The sequence below is a fragment of the Acipenser ruthenus genome, chromosome 26 (genome assembly GCF_902713425.1).
Source record: "Acipenser ruthenus chromosome 26, fAciRut3.2 maternal haplotype, whole genome shotgun sequence".
Lineage (NCBI taxonomy): Eukaryota > Metazoa > Chordata > Actinopteri > Acipenseriformes > Acipenseridae > Acipenser > Acipenser ruthenus.
The window spans coordinates 5,239,476-5,261,154 of record NC_081214.1 but is presented as its reverse complement, the minus strand read 5'-3'; the positions used below and the strand labels follow the sequence as shown (position 1 = coordinate 5,261,154).

The 21,679-nt window shown below is 38.3% G+C and overlaps 1 protein-coding gene across 3 annotated transcripts in view; it reads right to left on the bottom strand.

Moving 5' to 3' along the window:
• LOC117430827 (active breakpoint cluster region-related protein-like) overlaps positions 1-21,679 on the bottom strand; it is a 130,292-nt gene that overhangs the window by 88,115 nt on the left and 20,498 nt on the right. The window contains exon 1 of one of the 3 annotated variants that reach the window (XM_034051328.3): positions 10,653-10,798. The exons of the other annotated variants lie outside the window; for them this stretch is intronic. Coding sequence (XP_033907219.1) covers positions 10,653-10,683 — 31 coding nt within the window. The 5' untranslated portion in view covers positions 10,684-10,798. Of the gene's footprint in view, positions 1-10,652; positions 10,799-21,679 lie in introns of those variants that run through there. 3 annotated transcript variants of the gene reach the window in all.

The following is a 21,679-nucleotide window of genomic DNA, read 5'->3' as shown; positions in this document are numbered from 1 at the left end:
ACTTCACTAACCCACAATATGAACTCAGCTGTTAACCATGGCTGCACAATAGTTGTGCACACTCACAATGTGCGCCGAAGGATTTGGTCGGGACCTGAAGATTTTCTTCCAGCTATTATTTTTTTGGAGACGGCAGGAACAATATCATGTCAGCATCAGCATCAGCTACCACCGGAAACCCCCTTCTTAGCTATTTTTTGCCCAGCTAATCAAATCTATTATACGATTCAAAGCAAAACAGAAATATTAAACCTAGCCTATAACTTTTGTTAATTATAAATGTAGAATTATTTGGTTCCAGGTTTGGAGTCTGTGCCCCGAAGACTGTAGATATTCCGCTACCCTGCTGTAAACTAAAATTACTGCACCACCTTAACCTGATTTTAATTTATCATCACTAATGTGTTAAACCAATCAAAATAAAAAGTCGTCCACATTGACTCTTTTTATTGCATGTACCAGCTTTCCTGGCTATAATTGCATTGAATGGGCTCTGTGTGCAGAAAGACAACCCCAGGATACCTAACATTGTCAGGGTCTAATACATAGAATTTATTACACATCTGCTGTTTTGAATGGAATTATCCATCCTTGACTTGTATACAGTACACAAAATCTGCAGTGGTGAGAAACTGAAATATGGGTACTATGAAAAAAGGGTCATGTTTTTTCTTAAGATTTAGTCAGCAGGCTTTTCTCAATTATTCTGAAGGCTGTTTTATTGTGTTCATAATCTTTTCCATTGTGTTGCAGGACTCTTATTAAAAGGTGCAGCGCTTCAAATCCCTATTGTATGATAAATGCCCTTCACTTTTCTGGAAAATATCAGGAGCTAGACAATATAAAATTGTATCCGCCGGCCAAGACAGATGTAGGAAATATAGGTCTGGTCCTGAGCCTGGCAACATAAGGGGTTATTTTTTAAAATCTATATTAACTATGTGGCATGTTTAATGGACAATCACTGAGGTGCTGAATGGCCTCTCATTCTTATTCTCTATTTCCATTGCAAAAAAAGCTATTTTAATCTATTTCTTTCTTCGGATTTTAAATTATATATATATATATATATATATATATATATATATATATATATATAATGTCATCTGCTTGCATGTACTGTGCATTTCCTCATACGCAACAGCCCACCTCTACTAGAATCAAAGGCTGCAAGAAAATTAGTCACCAAGCCTGTGTAGATTGAGTGTCGCACCAGACATTAAAACACAAACGAACAGCTGGATTCTAGTTTCACTGAAATTAAATGTAACTGTATACAGCAGGAAATCTTGCAATTCTTTTATTTGTTATTTTTCAATTGCTTGCACATTGTGGGTGGATAAATTCCCTAATATTGTACAAGCTTGAATCTGATATGCAGAACTTCTGGTCAGTTTTAAAGCTGCTGATACTACTATGCTTACATGTCTGCCTAAGGACACTGAAGAGGTTAGCAATACCTGAAAAGACCCCTGGACTCTGAACACAATCTAGATGTAGAAATGCCTCTGGGTGCATATTCACAGCTGTTATTGTGTTTCTCATTGCATTTCCTTAGGTGTAAAATGAACTGACAGGCTCAGTAATGTACAGCAGTCACATTCATTGATCAATTAACCAACAAATGCCTTTATTTCCACTTAAGCATCCAATTAGGTTCCAGAGATTAAATCAAACTCAGCCTTGCTTCATTTAATAAAAAGGCATTAAAAAAAAAAAAAAAAAAGAACATTTCTTTTGCATAGATTATAGAGCTGTTTGACAAGACTGAAAGCAAGCAGTGGACTGCACACATACAGACACACTGAAGCCTGCTTTTTAATTATTATTTCTCTGTTTTAAGATACAGTGGTTTAAGATATTCCATAGCAGGCATCATTTTACACAATGGAGTTGCGAGTTTAGCTTTGACAGAAATAGACATTGCGAGAATTTACAACTACAAAAGTCCGATTTGAATTATCAGACTGTAAACAAAACAAGAGAGAAAGTTAAAACCCAGTAATAGTATCTCCCAATGCAGTGTCCAGGTAACTAAAAAAAAAAAAAAACATTACACAATAGACATCCGCTCTGTGTGGTCACATGTTAAAAGCAGGTTTTGCTCACTTGCAACCAATATGTTTAGTTTTTTGCAGTACAGGATGTTCTCGCCATCTCTGTTCACAAAAGAAAGTTTGCATTTACACCAGCGCACTAAAGAATAAGGGAAATCAGTATTTCCCAAGGAAAATATGTGTCATTCCCGAATTGACAGTGTTTATAATTTTGTACCACTCATCTCAGACCTGTGTGCTCCCAAGGAGAATGCATGTGAGATAATCACCCTCATGATAGTGTAGCCCCAAGGACAGGAGGTTAATAAAGTGAAACCTGCTGTTTAACACCATCTAGAACAATAATATTACAACAAACTGAAGTATTCGTATCTTTCTAGGTATAAAAACAGAAGAAATCATTTGCAGTGAAACATTTCCTAAGATTGTGTCCAAGACAGTTCCGGATTTAATTTTGTGTTGGTTTATTATTATTATTATTGTTGTTATTATTGTGTGATTTTTTTAATTGCTGCTGTGGATAAAAAACATTTGCAACCATTCTGAGAGATATCATTAATTTTCAATGAGAAAATACAGTATGACACTAACCGTCTAGGGGACAGAGAGACACACCTACTGTTATCACTGTGTTTCACACCTATAAAAAAGTAATGAACTCAAAACAGACCTTTAAGCAGCTCAAGCCTGCAGCGTTTTTATACATAAAACTGAACCCTTTCATGCTCTGTAGTATTTAGGCCACAGTACGGTTATGAATCACAGGCAACATATCTTACTAGACATGACAGTAGGAGAAAATATTTTGAAAGTGAATTCTGGTTGCAGGCTCAGGTATTATTGGTGCACTGCAAAACTGCATCAGGAATCGAAGCTAGGCTATCAGAAGCAATTTTATGCACTGTGAAAAGAATTCAGGTTGAAAGTCCACTGTGAATTGAATGGCGCTAAAGGCAGAACATAACAGACATCCTTTCAGAAAGGCAGTGTTATTTCCCCCTCTGCAGACCGCAGTGCGGTGTGCAATTTAAAGAAGGTATTAAATGTATATATTTGTATTCAGTACTTATGGACATTCATTTCATTTAAAAAATGCTATCCTCATGGAAAAGTATGCATTAGGCTTTTCCCTTTTTTGCTGCAGTTACAGATTTAGATCACTGAGTGGCGCTGTCTCAAAGGGCGAGATATTTCAGACCCTCTGGATGTTATGCGACCGGGCAATCCCTGATCCACCAAAGTCCCATTTAAGATCCCTGTTTAACATTTATGCGTCTTCCTAGACACCATCATTCTATTACCAATTGACAGTAGTCTTATTCCCACATTGATATAAAGCCAGTTTATCATACAAGCACATGGATCAATTGAGCCATTTCAAAATATCATTAATAGCCAAATCCATCTTGCAATATTGATTTTTTTACTTACTCAAAACACAGCTACAGCAGGGCTAATAAGAATAATGTAATGCTAATAATATACAGTAAACTGACATGAAAGATTGCATGAGTTTCATTTTTGCATTTTCTATGTTGTTTTCTTAATTGAGATTATATATATATACACACACACACACACACACACACACACACACACACTATATACTATATTACAAATAAATACTCTATATAAATAATACTTACCAGACAATCTTCTGGTGTTGCAGCTAAAGCATTTTTCTAAAGAGCTATAATTACATTGTAATGTATTTCTGTAAGTTTTAACTGAAGCTTAATAGCACTTTGAATTATGTAGCAGTATGTTCAGAGGATGAGATGGGACTTCCATACGGTAAAGCCAAAATAAGTGATCATCCCTCATCACTGCTGCTTGTCATGCCTGCAGAGTGGAGAGCTCAACCGGAGATGGAGTTTATTGCATTCTATCACTACTGTGTTGCTTGAATAGTAAGTAGTGTAGAACCTCCTTGGGAAGCTAAGGGGCATGACCTAGCCTAGCCCATTTGTTTGCTGGTTACTTGCAATATGTGTTTTTTCCCCCACTTGATGGATCAAGGGTTATGAAGGCAATAGGGCAATATGCGTTCTGTAATAAGAAACAAGCGGGGTGCCTAACACAGAGGCATCTCTCCGGCTGCTATCAGACAATGTCATTTTCAGGTTACTGCTTGACCTGCTGTTTTCAGACCTCCTGATTTTAAACTCCTTTACCTACCTTTCGTAATACATTAATATGGATGAGAGGTTGAGACTTCACGGCTGCACCATTTGAATGTATGTTTGTAAGTGTTCGGTGGCTTCCTCGAATCAAGCTGAGAGTGCATTTCCCCGGCTCTCTCTGCCGTGTCAGGACCACAAGAGAAGAGAGACGTGTCTGTCATACAAAGAGTGCAAGATCAACACTCAGCGAAATCATAAGTGTAATTGCTGGTAATAGGTTGCAATGGGGACGTGACTTTTAATAACGTTACACGGCACACATCCTACTTTACAAGCACTACCTCTATTTAACATGCATATCTTTGACAAAATTGTTTAGGAAAAATGTGAAAGGTTTAGCACTTGGAAAGTGTTTATTAACTGTTAACTATTAGCACCCCTAACAGGCTCTATTCAGGGTTCTACAAAAACTAGTCATTAGAAGGCATTTCACAAAGTCCTGCGACACCAACCCTGCTTGGATAAATGCCCAAATACTGTACCCCTACAATATATAAATATAATTCTCACCCTGCACCGAGTGCAAAGTCCACACTGTGTCTTCCTATGTATACTTTTGCACCTACGAATGCCTATATAAACTATTTCTTCAAAAGCTTATCTGATTGAGGCAAATACTGTAGTTTCACATGCCTCTTATGCAACTGCTCTTAGTAACACTGTGGTATAACCATTAGCAACACAATTCAAAACATACTCTATAAGGCAATTAAATGCAAATATACTTGACCCACTCTACTTATTTTTTACAGGGCTGATACAAAAACGCTAAAGCAGTCATACAGTATATCCTTGGTGGAAGGATTGAATTTGCAATGTATTACAAATGCAAAATTCAACTACCCAATCATAAGGGTAGTGCTGTATCGCAGTATATTTGCTGCTGTCTGATCTGTGTCATGGTTTGGGTCATTATGAAAGCAGTAAAACATAATGGGTATTGTCTAATGTACCATCAACACTTACTAATAACCCACAGACAATAGAACCCCTTTTTTTAGGGATCATTAACTAACATATCTAGTTGTCTTGTAATCCTCAGTCTTGCTGGATAAATGAAAGCTATTAAATTCAGTTAGATTTCAGTATTTGTTTTTCCTGCGTTTCACATTTGCATAAAATTCCACTTGATCCAGTATTATCTCCAGAATTCGGTAATGGTAACACACAAGCATCCCATTAAAAAGACAATACAAATCAGTCATCACTCGATCAGCAAAAGATGGAATAGAGCCAGAACAGAGGTATTCACACACAGTACGCTTTGAAGTTCTGTATGTAATTCATATAATACTAGAGGATGTTCTTTTTTTTTGTTTTTCTCTACCACTAATAAACCAGCAATACGATACTCTATTAATTATAAACCTCACACTAATGGACCCTTTTTAAAACTTTCCAATTCAATTTCTGTACAGCTCAGTATCCTGTTAGTGCACACATGGACAGCACGACTGACATTACGACACTGTAATCTACGGTTTCTCCTTTGTCAGCCAGTGAAAAATCCCACTGTTTTTCTGTGTTGATGAAGAGCATAATAAATTAAAAGCCAGGTGCAGATTACTGTCCAGCAGGGTTTTTACTCCCTCACATGTCAATGCAAACTCGGCAACAGCATCTCTCTTGCATCTTCGGATTGTCGCAGCCATCTGCGGAAGAACACCCTCCAAGGAAATGTGTACAGACTGAAGCATAACAATTAGCAGCCATGTGTTTGATAATGAGAAAGAGCTTGAATTAAAAGGTAGTAGATTCCGACGGGGGGGGGGGGGGGGGGGGGAATGCATCAATCACCAATCAAACATGAGTATAGGAATAGACACTGGTTATCTTGTGTGGTGACATTGTAGACCTCACTTCTGAAACTAAAACAGCCATGTCCAGTTGGTACAGCATAAATGAGAATAGTGAGTTTTTGCAGCACTCGGTGAACTATTAGGATGCAATAGAAAAACTGTGTTTTGAAAAGCCAACAGCAGTAAACAGGACATCTTTTGTGCTATTTATAACTTCTTATCCCAGACACACGCAGTAGGAAACAAAGATGCCTGTATATTATACAAAGCATATGCAAAAGATAACCTTTCTCCTCCTCGACCGCACACACATGCATGGACACTGACTTTCAGTTATATAAAATATGTATTTCAAAGAAATGAGTTTTCACATGTGCAGTTACATGGTCAAAAAAAAAAAAAACTGTCAATGAAAATAATAATGTGAAATCCAGATTCACACAGATTCAATATCATACTTGCAAAAAGAGGAGGGACTGGATTGGTAGACAGAATTTTCATCTCCAAAACTGCCATTACAAGCCAGTAACGCAGCCCTCATACTAAACTGAACTGACTTCTAACTTATTACTTAGTAGGTTGTCTAAAAACTGTAAATTCATAAAGTTGTTATTAATGGACCAGTTCCATTACAGCTGAAAGGAAACCAGCGGGAGGGAGGGGAGGGACGAGAGGGAGGGAGGGAGGGAGTTCCACAAGGAACAAACCTAGATTAACAACTAGAATGAAAGGTCCCATTCAGTCACAGAAACTCTCCAGCGGTCTCAGAAATACCTACTTGGAAAACTGTATTGAAGCACACATCTATTAGGGTTTAGAACAGTGAATCAAGATGAAAAACTGGAATTCAACACCTCCTTGTGAGGAGGAATGAATCACTTTTACAGCCATTCAGTAATAAGGTGTACTGTGCTTTTTGCTGCGAAACAGCAGCTCCTGCAATGCATCAGTCCAGTTGGCCTGGAATGCTAAGCTTCTCTTTAAACTGTATTTAAAAAAAAAAAAAAAACTGAAAATAAAAAAATAGCACCACGAGAAAGTCATTGATCCCCAGAAACACCCTACAGGTATTCTTCTCATACAGCAATTGCATTTTTATTGGAAATGAAATTAATTCCTTCAATAGAACCGTGAATGTTGTTGTCTACTCTATATGCCCAGTGAATCAATCTCCTCCATCCATAATAGACTTTTTAATGATATTTGTCATAAAGCACAGGTACGTTAGTAAAATTGATTCAGACAATCAAAGTGTATTGCTATTCAACACATACAGTAAATATGGCCTTTTTCTAAAATGTACACATGATGGCTAATTTTGCACAGCCATTAAATAAGCAATTTAGAACACAATATTGAAAGAACAGTAGCATGTTTTTGGTCAACAGAAAATGTTAATAATTTTAACTATCAGTTAATCTCCCTTCACAATCAGCACTTTGAAACAAGTCTGAATTAAACCGCAACTGCCTCCCTTCTCTGGTCGGTTTCTGCTCCAGGACATCCTGCTCATTGTTTTGTGAAAATGATTTATGTTCATTACTAACAAAAACAAAAACTGTTTACCACTACTTCATTGCAGAAGCTAATCTGAGCTACAGGACGACGTTCTTTACCCCCCAAGTTTCACATCTCAACTGAAGAAGAGACCTTTGAGGTCTAAACAACTAGTGTATTTTAGTCACCAAAAAAAAAAAAAAAAAAAACATTGTTGTCCTTATTAGCTAAAAAAGAGAGTGCAGTAGAGTTTGATTAGCTCAATGTCCACTGAAAGTATGGCAATCATTCAAAGCTACATACCAAAGATCTGCCACCTGCCATCTTTTTGTTTTGTGTCATCCTATAGAATTAACTCTCGCTTCATAAAGTCTAATGAAACCTGCTGAATAAATGTCACATTAACATATTGAATTACATACCGCTTTGTAGTTTTAATGAAACACTGAAAAAAATTGAAAAATATGACATTTTGAAATCGAACATGAAATACTGTGCTACTGTTATGGCTTCCGGCAGACTTTTGCGATATCATTTTGTACTTTGATTACATGACGTTAAATAAAAGATCAAAATTACGTTCATACAGTTTTTTGTTTTTTTTATATATTCTCAAACTTAAAATTCTAGGTCATGCAGAATGTTTGGCCATAGCTGTAAATTCAATCCTGAATATAGTAAAATACAAACAGAAAAGGCCTAAAATGAAAAGTCTTACCATCCACTGCTGTCAGGGAACGTATGAAACAAACAGCTTCGAAAAAAAAAGCCATGCTGTAGCGATCGGCAGTCAAAAGAGACAGGCGTGTAAACTTCTTTTTAGAATGAGTTTGCCTTTGTATCCTTTGCAAACGCCTGTGGACACTAGAGGTAGGTCGACACACTAGTCAAATTGCTAAGAGCAAGGTTAAACAACAACAACGAAACTACCACCAACAAAAACAACATTATGCAAATAATGTCCAATAGTTCTTTTTTCCCCACAATTTTTTTAACAGTACATCTACTTTAAAGTATATTTGAACAGTTCCGAGTTTAGTAAGGTTAGTATAGATTACCAGTGAAGAACAGATTAAAATGGACATGGATATCAATATTAGAGTATTTGATGAGTTTACTGGTCTGGTTATTTGTGGAGTTGTCTTTCCTGTACGACTAGATCAGTCCGCAGATTTCTCACCAGTGAACCAACAGGAAAGAATATTTGTTTGTCCCGAGACATGATTTGTTTACACAATTCTAGGACGTAAAAAAAAAAAACAACTGTTGTAATTGAACCGGGATGTATACGCCTTGAGAACGCCAGCTGACAGGTCTTCTGCTTCACAGACTTCAGAACTCTCGTGAGCGGCAATCAAATCTAGCTTTGATGGTCCTGTTTGCTGAGCAAAATCTAATTCAGGTAACTTTTTAAGCATGAAATCCATGACAAAAATATTTCTCTTTTCCAGGATTGGAGAGGGTCTAGCACCTCCCTACTTCATTTGAACACAAACAGGTGCAGTCAAAGCAGAATTATTGGATGCATGTTGTTTACAGCACTTGCAGTATATTGTAAAATACAAAACAACAGTACTCAAGTCACACACTCCACACAGGTGAACAGATCCAGCCAGGGAACTCACAAGCTAATGCTCTCAATGTGGTCCGAGTCAGGATCGTTGAGCCAGAGGCCCATCTTATGGGGGGATGTGGAAGCATATTGGATATTGAGAGTAGTCTGTAATATTGAAGAACCAGCACTGTGAAGGGAACCTCAACCCAGAGCTATTGAATTAGTATGAATAAGTATTGCACAGTACCATTTGGCTTACCATAGTGTGGTTAGTGGCACAGTGGGTTAGCCTCTTCCTTCACTGTGTGGCACAAGAGAGCAAGAAGGCGTGTATGGTGTTCCTCCTTGAAATAGGTGCATTTACAGTTCTCTGGAGCGCTGCTACTGCAGTTGAAACATTATTATGATTTATTTTTTTAGGGTCTTATTACTTCAGTTCAATGTACATTAAATGTATTAAAATGCCCGCTTAGCTCTCTTAAAACAAGGCATGAATACAAAACAAAATCTGTATGTGATGGAAGTCTGAAACCAAACAAGCTTTTTGAAGATTTAAACCTTCAAAAAACTTGGCCATAGCTGTGTGTGTGTGTGTATGTATATGTATACGTACACAAAAGGTTTAAAAGTTTAAAAAAATATTTTATTTTCAGGACGTTTCGGGCAAAAAGCCCTTCAGCTGTTTAAACAAAACAAAAAAAAAACAGTGACTTAAAATTAAGAATATTCACCTAACCTTGTCCTTTTTTGCCATTGCAGTTGTGAAATAATAAAGATGGAAATAAAATGCCAAATTATTTGAAATGGCCTGGAGATTCTTGTTTTCTACCTTGCCCGATGTTCAATCAGCAAGCAGCGCTCATCAATAATGGTTTACTGTGCCATCAACCCTGTTAAATGGCCCACATGGATCTGCTCGCCAGTTAAAACTTGGCAGTGCTGCCATTTTCCACATTTTGATCAGCGGGGACAATTGAGAGCATCAGCAAATCATAAAACATTTTGCTTGTGTAACTGGACTAATTAATCTGCAGTTATGAAAGGGTCTCGGAAAACCAAGACAGTTTGTATTACTTTGTACCCCAGTGTCTGGATTCAGACCTTTAAAAGCGCTGAAGCCACTGTCTCCAGGGCCCAGTCCACTGACTGAGCAGAGTGCTGTGGACAGCTGGTCCAATGAGTCAAGCTCACAGCTACGTGCCGGCTGCCACAGGAAGCTATGGGGCGAGAAACACCGAGGTGAGAATCAGTCCTATTTCACTGCAGGAATACATCCTTTCCTGCACAGAAACAGCAGTGACACGTGACGGAAAGATGTCAGCTATTTGTTACAGATGCACGGTTCAGCGTCCAACGTGTAACGACGTTCATACAGTATGGGTGTTAGATTGTGTTTCATTTCCTAATCTTTTAAACTGCAAGATTAAACACATTTTAAACTTGAATGTATTTGGAATGCTGATAAACCTGTAAAAGCACTGCTTAAAACAAATGACAGCATTATTAAAATAGTAATAGAAAGTATGTCACAAAAAGAAGAAAGGCATCCAGTTGTACCTACATTGTTCATTTCTTGGTCTGCGTACCTCCATAGTGAAGTGGTCTAATGTGTTCAGAAATGCAGCCGACCTCACCTACAGCTCCTGGGTGTGTCTTGCCTCTGGGGTTCTGCATGCATGAAGTAATCCCTAAATCCAATCCTGGAAAAGCTTTCCAAGTCTAGATTTCGGTTTCTTAGGAAACACCAGCTCTGAGCCTACACACTCGGAGATGCTTCGCGCAATGGAGATTAAAAGACTTGAAATACATTACAAGAGCTTTGTGTGCATCAAAATGTGAATCTCCCTGTTCCAAATGTCTTCTTGAAACTGGGCACGTATCCTATTCCAAGTGCAGGCGTCTATTCTCTGCTCTAATGCAACCTTCCATTGTAATGGCTGAGTCAGGAAATGGGTTGGAATGTTTTCTAATCTGTTTATCAAGGGCAGGGAAGCTTTTAATGGATTTGTGCACTTTACCAGATTGATACATTATGCAAATGGAAGTTGGGGTTGTGAACTATAAAGCATGATGTATCAAGATGCTATATGACACAAGATTATTTATAATATGGTCTGCAGAGGGCATCCATTATGAAAGAGTCCACTGTTCACAGCATTACACAAGCTGATGTTTCCTTTGCTGTACACTGTGTAAGAAATCATTAAAAGAATGTAACAAAAACTTGGGGTGTAAGAATATTCTGTTTAATGAACTATTGTAGTATTGCACAGTACTACATCTTAATAAATAATGTGTGTTTTATCCAAATACAATGTCCCCTGGGGTATATATGACTGCCATAGCAACACAACTGTCTCAGACATTATTCATGCAACCCTGCACTTTTAATATGTAGTAATACGCCATCAAAGTAATACGCCAGGAGATATGTTACATGCAAATGAGCAGACCCTAAACGTCTTTGATTTTCCCCATCAAGGACTGAATTCTTCCATTTACACCAGCGCATCTGCAACCTGGCCTGACCTCACGCTCTCGAGTACCCTTCCCTTCCTAGAAACATGCAGCTCGTTATTGAATAATAAAAGCACAAATCGCTTCTGCTTTCAATAACCATGAATATATATAAAGGCGACCGTCTTCTACATATTAGTAGTCTTAATCTTTTTTGCTGGGCCAAATATTTGAATATTCAAACAAGCACTGCTTGAAATGTATTTGGTGACAAAAATGACTGTGTGCGTCATAAAACAATCCACAAATGACATCTGAAATAAACACACATTCTACTGTACAGAAGAGGGTAACAGGCTTATTTGACTTTTGAGAGTTTTTTTTTTTAACTGTATGGTAAGACTTATACTTTTGTTTTCCAGCCAATTTAAAATGAGATATTTCTTTACATTTTCCCAGCACTATAAATGTCACATGTAACATGTACTGATTAAAATTAGAAGTTATTATTATACCAGTATTACTGGTGTTTATTTATTTTTTTAAACAACAGTGTCGGAGACTGAGAATTTGATTTACACAAAGGTGTGCTGCAATATGGTATTTCATGTTGTGGGGTTTATTATATGTGTCTAAAAATAGCATTGATCTAAATTCTGCTGTAGTTAGGGCCCTCCCTGGCTATTTACACACTGAAGTGCACAATAGAGATTCACATGCACTGTTACATGTTTGATTTCCATAACGTTGGTACTCATAGGGTCCCATATTATTTATCCAAACAGTGCCGTATCTGAGATATGCAGCAGTTAACATCAATTGAATAGACCCCCTATAACTCTTATTTTATGGATAAAACCTTTGAGGTTTCAGTGCAAAGTAACTGCGGCTTCTGACGCAGAATTATTATTATGTTCATAATATCAAGGCGTCTACAGTTTACACGTGCTGCCATTTCTAAACTGCTCTCAATTAACTTGAGAGTGAATGAGTGCTGGCACCTGATGATATTAGTCACTCTACAGCAGCAATAAAAGTCCCTGAGCTGGGCTGGTTTATGGGGCTTGAAAGCCATTCAGCAGAAACCAGCATCACCACCGCACTGCTAAAAAAAGCACCTGGTGGTTTTTTTTTCATCCCTTAGATGTTATTTATTTGCCTGCTAGATGGTTCATCTCACCCCAGCAATATAGTGTGTTGCACCAATTATAAGGCTGTTCAATACTGGGATAATAATAATAATAATAATAATAATAATAATAATAATAATAATAATAATAATAATAATAATAATAATAATAACTATTTTTATTTTTATAGCGCCTTTCATAGTGGACTACAATCACAAAGCGCTTTCCAGAGGTAGGCTGTGCACTGTGCATTACATGCAGAGTCACTTACACTAGGACACTGATGTAACATCTCATCCGCAGGATGGAGTACAAGGAGGTTAAGTGACTTGCTCAGGGTCACACAGTGAGTCACTGAGTCAGTCAGTGGCAGAGATGGGATTTGAACCAGTGACCGTCAATGGGAGAGGTGGGATTTGAACCGGTGACCTTCTGGTTACAAGTCCTGGGCTTTTTATGACTTGGTTAACAGCTTCACAACAGTAAAAGATGGATGGCGTGCAATGTAATTGACGAGGGCGGCATCTCCGTGGGTTTACACTCTTACTCTGTCCAGGGTTTCTTCTATAGATAAGCCTTGCAAAAGATGATTCTCACTGAGAATGAAAGTATCAGTTTCAGAAAGGTTACTGTACATGCCATACACTGCAGAATGTGTTCAAGAAGCACATACTGGAGTCACTGCAAGTTCTATGGCTGAACCAGCAGTTTTGTTATGCTTTCTAATTTATAATCTCCTACAGCTCATGCCATTTGACTGCACCAAAATTAGATACTAAGACGATTTTAGTACTAGTCCTTGGAACTGACAGCATATCGAAACTGTTCAGGGCATGGAAACACATAATACATGACTCAATGTTGCTGGGACAGCTCAAGGATGATTTATGATAACATTTTGCCAATAAACTCTTTTGACATCCTGAGTCAGCTCTATGAATTATGTACAGTTACATCAGCTTTTTAAATAATGAACAGAATGTCGCTTTACTTTTTTTTTTTTACACGCTCAGAAAGTTTGACTTTGCTAAAATTGAAGCAGTTTCATATAAGGAACTCCCAGACCCCAGTACATCCAATCTACACAATGGAGGTGTGGTTCTTTCTGTAACTCAACACTGATCAATACAAAAACATAACAGAGCATTTGTACAGTACCAAGTACATATAGGAAGGCAAGTTATGCACAATGTGCAAATGCATATGATGTACAAGATTTCACTGGATTGTACAGAAATGTGATGATCATGTATACTAAATGGACCAGCAACTGGAGTAAGAGACTTGTATAGCTCTAAGTGGAGAATAATTGGGAATAAGTGGGAGTTTGAATGATGCACTTAGTGGTAAAAATGTGGCAATTACTGATAGACCTCTGGCATGTGTCACTTACACATGCGGTTAGCAACTGATCAATGCACATTACATTCAGCTCTCTCTTAGCAGGACAGAATGGATTCAGTTGCAGTACGTTTGGGGATTCAGTTTCACTTTTTACAAGCTGACACATTACGTAAAACAAGCTGCCCAGTTTAACCATGTTCAATAAAGGAAAACAAGAAACGAAAGGATTTATTTAATTACTGAAAACAAGATTTTTACTCTCCAAAGCCAATTTGTGCTTTTTTGTTATTGTGTTTAACAACTGTTTTCGGAATGCTGTTTTGTAAATTGGCAATAAGACACACTGATGTGCCTGACATTGTGAATTTATTAGGCCCTCGACATTACAATGTAGTAAAACAACTCCTACTGAGAGATGACATTTTCACATATCTAATGGACCCCTGGAACCAATTAAATCGGATATGACAGGTTCTACTGCAATTAGAATCCCAAAAGTGAAATTAGACAGCATCTTACTAGGCCAGTATCAATATTTTAAGAAAGTGATACGTAAGCTTCCAGCTATCTTCAAGTACAAACAAAGTCCCTTTTTAGTTAATGGAACCAAGGCATAACGTTTAAACACTCATGTAAAACAAAACCAACACACTGAAAAATCAATGAGAGAATGGTTGTGTTGGCATGTCTGTACGGTGCGAAGAGTAGAAAACTGAAGAGGCAAACTTGGGAGCTGTCCAAAGATTTCAGCGCCTCAGCAAGCAGAGGCTTGCTTCGCAAATGTACCATAAATGAACACATTGGTAAACGTCACATGCTTGAAACTTGAAGAGCAAGGCATTTGTTTTTATTAAGAATTGGTGCTTTAAAAAGCTACAAACACGCTCCGAGGTAAGGCAGTGGAAACAAAATAATGATTTTAATAGACAGAAGAGAAATGAAGACAGAACAATAAAATTGGGCATGTGTTACTTGTGAAACGCACCAAATATCAGCAATGTGTGAAATGTTACTGGAGAGAAATCCAAGTTAAAATGATCTGCCATCCAAACTAACACACAGCAGATCAAACTGCAAAGTCCATTCCTCAGATTATTTTCGTTGTGCAGCACGATTACATTTTCCAGTTCTCTAGATGAATATTGATTTCATGAGATAACCCGCATTCATTTCTTTTAGCTGTGCTACCAAATTGCTGCTATGTCAAATACCATCAAGACCTGGACTATCAACTGCGTATTAAAGAATAAACCTGCTGTATAATGCATAACGTGGTTATAAAACCATTCACCACAGAGAAAGGAAACCGCCATAGTGGAGACACCAAAGGACAAGATTTTAGGCGGGAAGCAGAGCAGCTGAAGCCTGTCAGTGTTACTGCACTAACAAACTGAAGTGAGCATCAATCTTGTTTGTGAGAAAGGCTTCCATCAAAGAGATCAGTGGTTTACAAACTGGAGTCTGGGGGTCCCAGGGGGTCCACAAGATGATTTCAGAGGGGTCGCAGCTAATTTTATTCTCCCAAATAAGCGGGGATCAACTTAATTTACATAAACGCTCCCCCTACAGTAGGTGTTCAGTTATTGTATTCTGAAAGTAACACTTACTACCTCTGTCGTACAAAAGGGGGTGATTGTAAGGAAGATCATTTCACATTTCTAAGGACTGATTCGTTTAGGGTCCTCTGTCAGGATGTCATGGGTGGCCTTGACAAGATAGTTTGGGGACCCCTGACATTAAATAAGACAATGCTAACTGAACACAGCACACAACCCTTCTTGATAAAGAGCATCCTTGGTTTCAGTTAGAAACAGTTTTATCCATAGCAGCAGCAGCAGCACTATGTGAGTTTGTACCCACGTTGCAGATTCCCAGAAGCACAGAACGGTGGCTTGTTTTATTTCAATTAACGTCAGTTTTGCTACGTTAGCATTCCTTTTAGCAACAGTGCTGATCACCAATTACACATGAAAAATTAATCAAGATCCACTACGAATGTGAATAAAAAAACAATCACTGCAGACTCAGAACTTCAGCTCTGGCCAAAAGTTTTGCATCACCCTATAGAATTAACTAATCTTGCTTCACAATGTCAAATGAAACCTGCTGAATAATGTTACGTTAACATATTGAATTACATACCGCTTTGTAGTTTTCCATATGACAAACTGACAAAAATAAAATATATTATATATATATATATAAGTCTTACTCAAAACTTTTGACCCTAGCTGTAGACTCTTACAACAGATTCTGCCACACTGTTTCTTTTTATTTTTGCTCATTAGTAGTGCTAGAGTCCAGAAACAGCGCAGCAGTAAGAGAGATGAACGGGAGATCTGAAATGTTCCACTGGCATCAGCAATAACGGCATCTTTATTTTGATCAGAAGGTTTTGCAAAGCCGCTGAAATGCAGAGTTCGAAATGCATTTGAACTTTCAAATACAGTAGTTCTTCTCTCAAAAACAAATCTAAAAAATAGCTAACTTCAACCGAGAAAAACAGATTCAATTCAGTATAGGACTGTAACCGTAATACAAGGGAAGGAAAATGTAACGAACATGAAGCAAGAATATAGGTTTATGGCCGCCCAACAACTTTAGACATGTACTGTATGAGGCTGCACTGCCTCTGTGATCCAATCAAATCTCACCCAAAAAAGCAAAAAAGTTGCTAGAACGAGAACATGAGGGTGAGAAAACTCTCAAGGAAGTTGGATGGAGATGAGTCGAGATTGAAGCAGCTAATTCTATTTGTTCCAGCTTTCTTTTTATTTAAGAATATAACAAAAGCCATAATGGATAGCTTGACATATTACAAAGCTGTAATTCAATGCTGTTCATGACATCACCTAAACACCTCAACTGATTTAATGCCTCGCTTCCAATGCCCAGCCATCCATTAAACTATTACCTCTAGATTTCACATCTTCAGCAAGAGACGGAATGAGAAAAAAAACCCTTTTACAATGCCTCCTGAACTAAAGCCAAGACAAAGCTCTGATAAATCCACTACGCTAAACAGAAAAGAAAAAATACACAATATAAAGTTACCAAAACAAAAATACAAAATGTAGGGACTTGTACTGTAAATGGTTGTTTCACACTAGTTTTAGAAAGATATCGTGACCACCATCAGTACTGTAGATACTCGCTGTATTAACAGAGTGGAGGGGGACATGGATTAAATGAAACTGAACACCTGCACCACGCAATGCATTCTTAATTACCAATATGTATATGGTACACTGCATTTTTTTTGAGAACATAAAATTATCTATTCATCCTGGAATACATTTTTAACAGCTATGTGAATGCGAGAATACAATTCCCTCGGGTCCTTTTAAGCTTTTTTGTTCAGCAGATTAAGTATCCCTCTGCTTCACAATGGTTACAAGGAGCACAATGAGAAAGTGGTAGGCACAAATTAAACCTACCCTTCTTTCGGTTGGTTACGCGCCTGTTAAAAAGGAAAAGGTGCAAAATATCTTCATTCCTCACTTAGCCTGTCTTTACGTTATGGATGTAATGAGGTGGTCATGCTCAGTACAATACATACTGTGCCACCATGCAGGCTACAGTACGGGTGAGGGTCCTGATGTCATAATGCGTAACAAGGTAAAATGCTCATTTAAGGCACAAGATAATAAACCAGCTATGTACTGTTGTGGTTTTAGATCCTGGATCACAATACACACCGATATCACAGTATTCTACATCATGTACGTCATCAAAATGATTAACTGACAATGAATTGATCATCCCTGTGTTGGAAACACTGGAAGTTGTGTTTTGTCAATATGCCTAAAATGACCTTTGTCTTGAACAAATCAATATGCTACACAGTGTCCAGTGCTTGACATCAGTGCTCTGTCATTCTGTATGTAAGTTTGTACACATTGCTATAAAAATAAAGCCAAATGTAAAATGACAGGCAATGTATTCGAAGAAGAAGAAGAAGAAGAAGAAGAAGGACACTCAAGTTTGGAAATATGACCAAACCATGACTACAAAGTAATTGCTATTTCTGGACTACAAATGTTCCTGGCCTGTATTTCTAATAACAAACAGTTACAGGACTGATTCAGTGGAAAAAGGCTAACATTTGCATTTATTAGACATGAATTCAACTGTGATACATTGCAGTAGAAGGTTGCAGAGCAAGAGGCTGGTCCCAGTGACAGATTTAATAAGACCCCTGCGTTTGGCATCCTGTGATAAAGAAGCTGCCTGTACGTTGAGATAATCCGCCCCTTTGCATTATGGAACATATACAGTGCTGCGCAGTTACCATGGCAGCTGCTCTATATGCCAATTAGCATGTTAGCTGTGGCAGAACAAGTGTCAGGAAGAGCATGGAAAGATATAGGCTCAAAATGTTTACCATTTCCCAGGAGGAATCTGTACCTCGGGGTTGCTTCGTTCAAAAACTGTTCAAGACATTTAACACACCAGCCCTGCCACATTTGAACAACTACGTGCAGTTTTATATATACATATTCTATAAAGACCTGTTGCAATGCACTGTAGTCATTTTATACAGTATGTTTGCTTGTGATGTGGTCTTTCGCGACCCCCAGTTTGAGAACCACTTTCAGTGTCCCACAATGCACCAGGAGTTTCCCCTATTGCACTCTGGTGGTGTCTTTTAAAAAGACCTATAATAGTGCATATTGTATCACTGGAAGGAAGATACTGGGGGTCAATCATGCCAAATAGGCATTCTTAGTCTTTAGCTCTAATATAAACAAGACGACTACTTTTTGATGTTCTCTAGAGAAGGCACGTTTGATTGTCTTTAAATCATGTATTCCTCTCGTACAGTCGTGGCAAAAACACACTCCCAATCAAGAAAGGAAACCTGTCAGATGTTCAGATCCCAACCTGACATCTCTTCAGAAGCCCACGGTAAACACACAGACCAGAATGCTGATGTGCATACCTGTGCATTCGAATCTAACCAGGCTTCCTTCAGAACTGTCGAAACAACACACTATTGATTTTTGTTTTCTCAGCCTGGTACAAAAGGTCAAAATAGAGGCATGTTAGGAAAAGTAAATGTCAAGGCACAGCTTTGTATTCGTATTATTATACTAACAAATAAATAAATGTACACTTGCAGGAGCACATTTCCATGCACTAGAACTAGACTGGCTAATATATTACTGTAGCTATCCATTATGATTACTTCTGATCTTTCACCCAAGCTTACAACAGATCAGGCTGCAGAACAGGTACAGTACTTGCCATCTCTGTTTCTCATGAACGATTCAGACAAAACTCTAAATGTTTAACATGTGGCTATCATTTAAATATTTAAAACGCTAAACTCTTACTGTAGCTCCCCTACCTAAAGGCTAGACTTCTTTGACTAAAACAAGTGTAGGGCAGGGCTACGGTTTCCTCAGACGCTGGACCCAATTGAGCTGCAAGGTCTTTCCTCCCTAATGGAGTGAGGTGTTAGACAAGGAGCCAGACAGATCGAACAGATGAGCTGTTGGACTTCTTTACAGCAGGAGGTGCTTTGAGCGCTCTTTTAAAAAGACTCTCCTAAAGGACTCCGGATTCACATGACCTGATCAACCCCTGCAACAAAGCAAAGCATGGACTCTAGTGGAACAGTAACTCGGAAGCAGCCAGTTCCGTCCTGGGGTTTATACTGTACTAGTGGATCACACGGCTGATAAAGGCTACTTTTGTATTTCGCTACCTCCCCATTGAGAGGATCAGGCTGCCGCACACCTGCCGTGCATTAGGCATGCGGCCTGACCAGCTGTGGACTGAGAAGCGCTATTTTTTGTCCCTGGTGAGGGACAGCTGCTCTTTCTTCTCTTCCAGAGAGTGTCCGCCTTGCAGGGGGATGACAAAGGCTTTAAACTCGAGCACCATCTCTGTTCCCTGACAGATAAACCCAGCTGCCCCCCACAATCAGTCCCACACAGGCACTCCAAAAGGCAGCCGTGCGTTCATGTGGCCAGCCATTGCAATCGCTCGCTTTCCTATCAGCTGAGGACTCGCTGCCTTTAAAATCCTACATGCAGTCTCAATTTCCTCCAGGTTTGGAGTACAGTGCCTTTGCTTTCTTTTCATGTATTTTTATTGCTGAACAAATGGCAGTGGAATATAAAAAAAAAAATTATAACTGAAGGCTGGCGTGAAAAGTGTCAATTGAAAGATGAATATATGCCCTTTGTAGAAAATCTCACATTAGATGTTTGCATGTATCCCTTTCTCTAGCTATGTAGAACCTGGCTTAACTTTAATATAGGGAAAATGGTTCCATGGGAAAAACAGAATCTGCTTTGAGATTTAAGGATGCCTTCCTATCTTGGAGCTCAGATTTGAAGATATCCTCCATGGCATGCATATTATCTTTTTGTCTGTAAAAGTGTCTGTTAAAAACGGTACATCTGTTATCAATAGAGGACAGCTTCAAATCTCACCTTAAAGTTATGCCATTTTCACCCCCAAACAGCCACTGTTAAATCTAGGTTGCCTCGCCACCTTTCAAGTACAGTACAATGCTACAGCTGTAGCTAGTCATCAAATGATTATTTTCTATCTAGGGAACATTGCCAGCTATCAATTGACAGAAATGTCAGTTTTCAAGCCAGCCGCAGGCATTATTGACACTTGTCCTTTATGTCAGAAAGGAAAAGTTCCACTTCAATTTTGAACATAATTACTGTCAAAACCTTCCAACACGGAGTGCTCAAATGAAGTGCTCAAAACAGAACCATAAATAAGTGCTGCCTCTGTGTTTTCCGGCAGTTCCGGCAGAACAGCAATGAGAGAATCTTGGCAGGTAAGCCAAAAAGCAAAAGAAATAAATTACCCAACAGGCTATTACTTTAGAGCTGATTTAAAAAGGTACTCCGGCTCTCCAGCTTCATACTGTACAGTAACTGTTTAAAAGGACTGCATCTCTAGACTAAAGATCGCAGGTCCTGGTTTGATTTTCTATTGGACATTTAAGTATCGTGCTGTCTTACAAGATCTACAACAACAGTTATGCAGGTCAGTGATCTTGCTACTGTTGTGCCGTCTGTCTATGGTGGTCCATAGCACAAAGAAACCTATAAGACATTGTACAAGGGAGTGTCCTGAACAGCTTTTCAATTGTTTCCTCCATAGCACATGCAGTCTGTCGCTGCACTGGAAGGAAGATGGAATCCACGGTTGCACAGGATTGATGTGTTTGGTAACACAATCAGGTTGAACTTTTCAACAGACTCATTGATCAGCACTTGCTGGATTTACTTAACCTTTAAACAAGTGCTAACCAAGGTTTTACAATCCAATTTATTACCTTATTATAGAACCAGCATCACACAGCACAATACGTTATTGTGGATCTTTAGCTTTACCCAGCTAAGAGTTCATTGACTTGGGCACACAACGTTTTAATAATAATTCTACTGTTTATCTTTTAGATATTAGCTGGGGAAAAAAAATGGCTCAAGTCAAGCTTTTGGCCTTATGAAGTCAGTATGGTAAACACTATACCATAGCTGCATCCTCTACTGTTCTTTTAAAGTTGTTATTTATTTGGCTTCCAAAAAAAATGGAACTGCTCTAAAAAAAAAATGCTGATGCCCATGTCCTAACCAAAGCTCATTTTGTTTTATTTTTTTGTTTTATATAACCCTGTCGGTTT